General features: G+C 41.3%; 1 protein-coding gene across 1 annotated transcript in view; it reads left to right on the top strand.

The window, feature by feature from the left end:
* The window catches only part of clcn1b (chloride channel, voltage-sensitive 1b), a 58570-nt gene that overhangs the window by 39624 nt on the left and 11446 nt on the right, over window positions 1–7500 (top strand). The window contains exons 11-18 of the mRNA XM_034145706.1: window positions 31–115; window positions 757–912; window positions 1998–2067; window positions 2154–2264; window positions 2574–2787; window positions 3538–3671; window positions 6011–6186; window positions 6978–7059. Of these exons, the coding sequence (XP_034001597.1) occupies window positions 31–115; window positions 757–912; window positions 1998–2067; window positions 2154–2264; window positions 2574–2787; window positions 3538–3671; window positions 6011–6186; window positions 6978–7059 (1028 nt within the window). The remainder of the gene's footprint in view (window positions 1–30; window positions 116–756; window positions 913–1997; window positions 2068–2153; window positions 2265–2573; window positions 2788–3537; window positions 3672–6010; window positions 6187–6977; window positions 7060–7500) is intronic.

The raw sequence follows: 7500 nt of genomic DNA, 5'->3' as shown, positions 1-7500 counted from the left end.
GTGTGTGTGTGTGTGTGTGTGTGTGTCCAGTCGTCTGATCTATCCAGGTGCAGTGACGCTGATCATCGCCACCTTAACGTTTCCTCCTGGATTTGGACAGTTCATGGCTGGAGAGGTTCGACTTAATTAATGTTTGACTTCTTTTTGATGCGTGTCCATTTCATATTTAGGACATATTTTGACAAAGGAAGGTTATGGAGGATGTTGAAGTAAAATAAAGGCTGTGACGATAATAATATTATGAGGAACTTTGAGGGAAAGTCCACCCAGTTGACACATCATAGTGGTTGTGTTGGGTGGTTCTACGTTTGGACTCATTTGTATAGAAGCTTTTGAGAAGAAGTCTGATTAAATGGCTCAAGTGTACTCACTTTGTTGAGGCTGAAACTACAAGATTGAAAATAAAACAAACCTTGGGCAGTAAATATAAAATAAGTTAGAAGAAGAAGAAAAAGAAAAAGGTTTTACGACATCATAAATCTAGGGCGATAATGTCGTCTTAGATTTTGGATATTCTAAGGGTAGTTTTAACATGTTTTTAAAGGCGGTATTACAGTAAGAATAATGTTATCCTCTGAATTGACCAGTTCTATTAGTTGCCTTTAACTACTTAGTTAGCAGCATCAATGGTAATTGCAAATATTTGGTCAAAAATATTGTCATAAATGATTTTCTTTATATCTCAAAGCCCTGGAACAAAACTTTTTTTTTTCAAATGAAGTGTAAAGACATGTGTCTGTGTGTCTCCTCCTGCAGCTGATGCCCAGAGAGTGCATCAACTCCCTGTTTGATAACTTCACCTGGACCAAAATCACAGGATCTGTGAATCCTCCCGGCCTGGGTCGCTCCGCCGCGTGGCTTCATCCTCACGTCAGCGTCTTCGTCATCCTCATCCTCTTCATCATCATGAAGGTACCTCACCTCTCTTCTGTCAACAGCAGGGGTGTCCAAACTTTTTTTCTCCGAGGGCCACATACAAAAAGAAATACGAAGGGTTGGGCCGCTCACTAGAGGTATATCGCCGTGTCAGTTAAGTTATAAGTTAGCAAAATCAATCAAATGTAGTTAAATGATGCTTGATACTTGAAAATGCTTTAGGAAACACAACAGCCTACATCACAGCTCTCCAGAGGGGTTCATTTGTTTTGTTGGCAGCTCATGCCTTAATACAGAAGCTTCAGATTGCTTATAAAAAGAGGAAAGAGAAGGCGTAGATTTCAAGCTTGTTATGTTACTAAGTTATTGGGCTTTTTTTGTATCAACAAAGATTTGTTTGATAATGTTTCCAACTTAAAGTGGACCTATCATGCTATATTATAATAATATAGTGTAGGACCATACCTATATAAGGCATATTTATACTTTTTTTTTTTTCAAAATACCAAACAGATCATGCATTTTAGCCATGCCTCATTTTGCTCAATTTGCACTTTTTTAGCTCTGTTTTTGCAAGGGCAGATTCTGTGAGAACAGCACCACCTACAGGCCTGGCATATGTACTACAACGTCTCCAGCGCTTTCGAACGGCAATGGCCGTGGCTGTCTCCTCCTGATTGGTGGAGTTGGCCCAATAGTCGTAGCGCCACCGTCCTGACGTCAGGACAGTGTTCAAATCTGGATCAGTTTTTATCAGATCCGTTGCAGCCCCTTTTTTAGAGATTTGGGTATGGAGGAAAATAGAGAGGGTTGTGTTTTCTGACACTTGGTGAGTTCCCTGGAACACCGGGGACACATATTCATGTATAAAAGACATACAAAAGTGCATTTTGCATGATAGGTCCCCTTTAATTGTATTGACTTTGTTTGAAAAGTGGGCACACATGAATACTGTGATATATATTATTTTTACATATTTATTTTATTAGTACAATATATGACAAGCACAAGTTTAATATGTGGGCCATATTTCATTATACTATTTGAATTAGCTGAGGGCTGTCACCTTTACATGTTGTAGCATTAGGAACCTCTGGTGTTGATCCTGTGTTTGTGTTCAGTTCTGGATGTCAGCAGTTTCCACCACCATGCCCATCCCCTCCGGAGCCTTCATGCCAGTGTTCATATTAGGTAAGAGGATGTTGTAATGTGAGCGCTGTGTCTCCTGCTGAGCTCCAGTTCCATTTGTCTTCACCGCCGTGTCTTATCTCTTCCAGGAGCTGCTTTCGGCCGCCTCGTAGGAGAGATCATGGCCACGCTGTTCCCCAACGGGATCCTGTTTGATGGGATCGTGTACCGCATCCTGCCGGGAGGATATGCCGTCATCGGTCAGTGTATTAAAACCTTAGTGTTGGCCATAAGAGTTATTGAAGACTTGTGATTTCAATGAATGACACTGAAAGTGCTAGATTTTCTAAACATTTCAATATTGCACCCCATTTAAACATCCTCTAGTTATATAATATGTTGCTTTTGCAGTAGTTTTGAAACAATATGACCATTTTCACTTGACTTAGCACTTATTAGTAAATAACACAATAACACACTATACTGTGTAATTTTAACAAGACTTTGGAGGAAGGAGTAAAGCTTTATTTGTATCTTATTTTGATCACATATCCTACCTTTTTCTCCAGGTGCAGCAGCGATGACGGGAGCTGTCACTCACACCGTCTCCACCGCAGTGATCTGCTTCGAGCTGACGGGGCAGATCTCTCACATCCTGCCCATGATGGTGGCCGTCATCCTGGCCAACATGGTGGCTCAGGGTCTGCAGCCGTCACTCTACGACTCCATCATCCAGGTGAAGAAGCTGCCCTACCTGCCTGAGCTGGCCCTCGGGCACGTCAGGTAACGCTGAAGACGCCTCCTTTCAAGTGCTTTTAAAGGTCACCTATTATGCAAAATCCACTTGTTCATGTCTCTTCTTCATCAACATGTGTCCCCTCTGTGTAAAGAGACAATGAAAGTTTCAGGAAAAAAGATTCTCTCTCTTTTTGTCCTGATCCATTTATATAAAAACCTGTCTGAAAATGAGCTGATTTTGGACACTTTATGATGTCATAACGATGTTTTGGCTTGTGTAACCATTAGCCAATCAGCAACCAAGGTAACCCCCCCCCTCCTTATCACCTGAATCTCCTCCTAGAGCACCATTGTGTTCTTTTTAACCAAATATCTCTCAGAGGGGCGTGGGGAGGGGCTCCTTATTTTCATCTAAAGTTACAGACAGAGAATCAGCACTTTGGAAACAGGGCTGAAACAGAGGGGATTATGGGATGCTGCAATGATCTGTTTGGTATTTGGAGCCAAACACTTCAGAGACATGTTTTGTATATATCTGAGACCTATAATATATTGATGAAAAACAGTATAATAGGAGACCTTTAATATTTTCCCATAGTCAAGAGGAGTCTATATACAAGTAATTGGAATATGATATATTAGATAAATAATTTGTAAGTTGCAAACAGATGAATGTTATGGAGGTTCTTTCAAAAGTTCAGGTGTTTAACAGTCTTATGGCCTGTGGGATGAAACTGTCCCTGAGTCTGGTGGTACTGCCAAAAGGTATTTATTGTCGTGTCTCTGCGTCCTCAGTAAGTACAACATCTTCGTGGAGGACATCATGGTGCGCAAGGTGAAGTTCCTGTCTTCTCACTCCACCTATCGGGAGCTGAACGTCCTGCTGGACACCACGTCTCTGAAAACCATCCCGCTGGTCGACTCTAAAGGTGGGATTCAAAAGATTCAAAGGTTTAACGGCCCCGTCCACACAGCGGCGTGTGTTAAAGCTTCAACGTATACGCTTCAGCCCATTCACTTTGAATGGGCTGACGTCATGCTTCGCCGAACTGCATTGTGGGAGCGAAGCGTAGCTTTGTTTGCATTGCTCGCTGCAAAAGTTGAGCAATGTTCAACTTTTGAAGCTTCGACGGAAGCGTCAGCCAATCGAATCATATGCCAGTACAAGCTCTAGCCAATCAAACCGCTGCTTGTGTGTCCGGGGCGGGAGATTCAGGTGATTGGTTGTTGGTCTAGCTTCAGACATGCCCGCCGGCAAGCGACAACGCACGCCGCTGTGTGGACGGGCCGTTATTGTCCTGTGCACAAAGCTACAGTGTAGAAATGGCAATGAAATTCTTCTGACCTGAGCTCCTCCAACAATGCAACATACAAAACTACCAACAGCATCATGTTAACACTTCTATCTTGTTCTATAGATGCAACGTTGAAAAGGAAAAGTTTGACACTTTAAGAAACAAACATATTTATGGGTCTCATGTTTGTCCGCTGAATGTGATGCCACACAGCCAGGATGTTAGCTTAGCTTAGCATTAACATTAGAATCAATGCGAACTGCTCGCACCACACCGACAAAAGTAAAGCAAACATTAAAACGTGTTTCACGCCTTCCCCCCGGTACCGGGCGGATAAACGCGTCATTTGCAGGAAACAACGTCTAAGGAATCTTAATATTGAATAAAACTATGAATGTGTTATATCCATGTAACGGGAAGAAACTCAGCTAACTGATCTTTTTAATTTTTTTTTTCAAAAAAACCCCACAATGCTAGCACTCAGCCTCTGAATTAGCCTCGACGAAAAAACGTAACCTACAAAGGCACATAAACTCACTCAGAACTCCCTTATTACTTATCCTAGATGCACAACCAAACACTATTTTTTGGTGTCCTGGAGACACTGAATCTAACGGTGCCCACCTCAACACTCAGTGATAAACATTCGCGACGCTATCAACGAAAGCGTACATCATCACATGTGGAGCCAAGAAGCTAAACATGTAAATATATCTTACCTTGGTCAAAAGTGGTCTTCAATGGCATTAAAACGATAAAAAAACGATGCTGCAGTTAATCCATAGGTTCATCCTATGTGTCTGTGCCTTCTTTGAAATTATTTCTGATAATCCATAAGCAATACAACTGCGTTTTAGTTTCCAAACTCCAGAAGGAGACATTCCTCCAGTTTAGTTTCGCTTTCCACACGTGAAGCGGCAACATTTTTTCTTTACAATGTGTGTCTATGTGAGTCTCCTCCTTCGATTCTATTGGCTCTAACGGTCACAAGGGTATGTCAACCAACCAGATCGAGCAAGGGGGGCCAGAGATAGGTCAAATCCACCCAAATGACCCCAGATGGCCCAGTTTTTGGCTAAATCTCTCTAAAAAGGTCAAATTTCACTTGTTTTGCATCAATCTTGATACAGGGTACTTATTATATGTTGTACTTTGGATTCCTAAAGCTTTTAGTCTACTAACCCATCATCCAAGGGTAGTTTTCACTATCTGTAAAAAATAATTTTTGGACGGACACTATAATTTACAGTTTTTTACTATGTAAAATCTGAATTTTCTTTAAAATAAAAAACATTTATATTGATTCTGACACTTCTACATCCAACTCACAGGTTTATCATTACTTTGAGAAAAGATTATTAATTTAACCCTTTTAGAAGGGAAGATATGGTCATTTGTTCTGGGAATGTCATTTTCGAGCCTGAGACCTGAAAAACAGGCTCAGAGTGGAACAGGTTTTAAAGGGTACGTACATGCATTTATAGTTGTGCTGCGGTACGTCACTCTGTAGTTACAACACTTAAATGCAAGATGGCGTTTGGTTTTCTATGCTACTGTGTTCAATTTATTGTATAGCCTACCTTAAACAAAGGTGGTTGAAACTGAGCAGATCAGGTTATACATTAAATGGAGAAAATTGACATTGAACAAGAGTTACTTTCACTGAAATGACTGCAAGACGTTACAAGAGATAGTTTGTATTTTCATGATCAAATGGTTATGCAGCCAGAGTGCGCCGCAGGAAATGTGATGCTAACAAGCTAATGAATCACAGTTGTCATCTACTAAGATTTCTGAAGAGGTGCATGTCAGGATAAAGCTTATATACAGTATCTACTTGACACGTTAGGAACTCCAGGAAACTCTCATCTTTCCGCCAATAAATAGTCCCATACAAGAAAATATGACCACACATTTTTAACAAGATATAGCGTGTTTTTATTTGAGCTTGTGACACTCTTCTCTCGGTGCAGAATCCATGATCCTCCTGGGCTCCATCGAGAGGACGGAGCTCCAGGCCATCTTGGACTGGTGGCTCTCTCCGGAGAGGCGAGTCTTTGAGAGAGGTCAGAGTTCACCGGGATCCAAAGTCAGCTGGGAGTCGTTCAGCTTCGTGGACGAGGAGGGCGGAGAGCAGAGCGCAGACAAGGTGGGGAAACATCCAGAAAGAAAGTACATTTACTAAAAGGCTGTATTATAATTTTTGAATTATTGTGATTTGGTTGAGTTTTGCTATTTAAACATACTTTACACTTCTACTTACACACATTTTGGAAGCTGTTAAAGGTAGGGTAGGTAAGTTTGAGAAACCGGCTCGAGATACACTTTTTGTTATATTCCATGGAATGCTCTTAACATCCCGATAGCAATGAATATCTTAAGTGCTTTGACAAAAGATCCATAAAAAAATGTCATCTGTGGAAGCTGTGGTACTGTAAAAAGCATCTGAGCCGGCCCGGCTAAAATAACTGGATGGCCTACCTGCCTGTCAGCCTTCCATCTGTGCACAAACTTATCTCGTGCCCTCATTGGTCATGCGCGCGTTCGTGTGTGTTGGAGGAGGGGCTCTGTAAGGAAGTGGCAGATTTTCTCCGGCTGTGTATTTTCAAATTCTAGCGATCTCGAGCCGGTTTCTCAAACTTACCTACCCTATCTTTAATGTACTCTGTGCTGCATTAGATTTAAAATATTCTATCGTAGTTACTTTAAATACAGATGTTTTTCTTATATATCTTAAAATAATGACGTTTACCAAGTAACAGATCTGTATACTTTTCTCAGCAGCATCCTCGAGTAACTTTAATTTACTGGTGTGATAACATGATGTAACTTTTACAACATGACAGGAGAACATCACTGTTTATCGCCTTAGATTAAACCTAGCGTATTATCTCTAAATAAATATTGATGATGCAGTTTTGAATGATGCTGTTCCTGCAGACTGCTCCAGGTCAGGAGGAGCTTAACGGACCCCTACAGACTCCCAGAGCTCAGGAGCCCTCCACCAACCACTCAGACTCAGGTAACACTCACACTGCACATGCATATAGAGTGGTGCAGGAACGAGTCCTAAAACGTTCCCTCGTCTCAGAGTCAACGTTTTTTTGAACATGTTTTTGGAAAATATCTGGAAATAAGGTCTGTGGTTGACACACATTTAAGAGACGGATCACGTTTTGTTCTACAACATTAAATACATCAGCAGTGACCCCACTGGTGATTTCTGAAGAGTTTACGTGTCTAAAAAACGACGGTTGTTACCAAGTGGCTGAATAGGACTACAGAAGTTGTCGAGGCCGTTGTACGTCATTACGCTGAACACGTAAACACTCCTCTAAGTTTGTTTGTTCTGCTTGAAAGCAAGTACCTGCCTCCTGCAAACTGTTCAAACAAACGCTTCAACTTTTACACTTTTGAATCTGTATGTTTGAATATCTATCTTAAGTTGGCGTGACGTTGAAGC

Source organism: Trematomus bernacchii, unplaced genomic scaffold, assembly GCF_902827165.1.
Source record: "Trematomus bernacchii unplaced genomic scaffold, fTreBer1.1, whole genome shotgun sequence".
In the NCBI taxonomy this organism is placed as follows: domain Eukaryota; kingdom Metazoa; phylum Chordata; class Actinopteri; order Perciformes; family Nototheniidae; genus Trematomus; species Trematomus bernacchii.
Note: the sequence above shows the minus strand (reverse complement) of the source record. Positions and strands in the feature narration are given on the sequence as shown.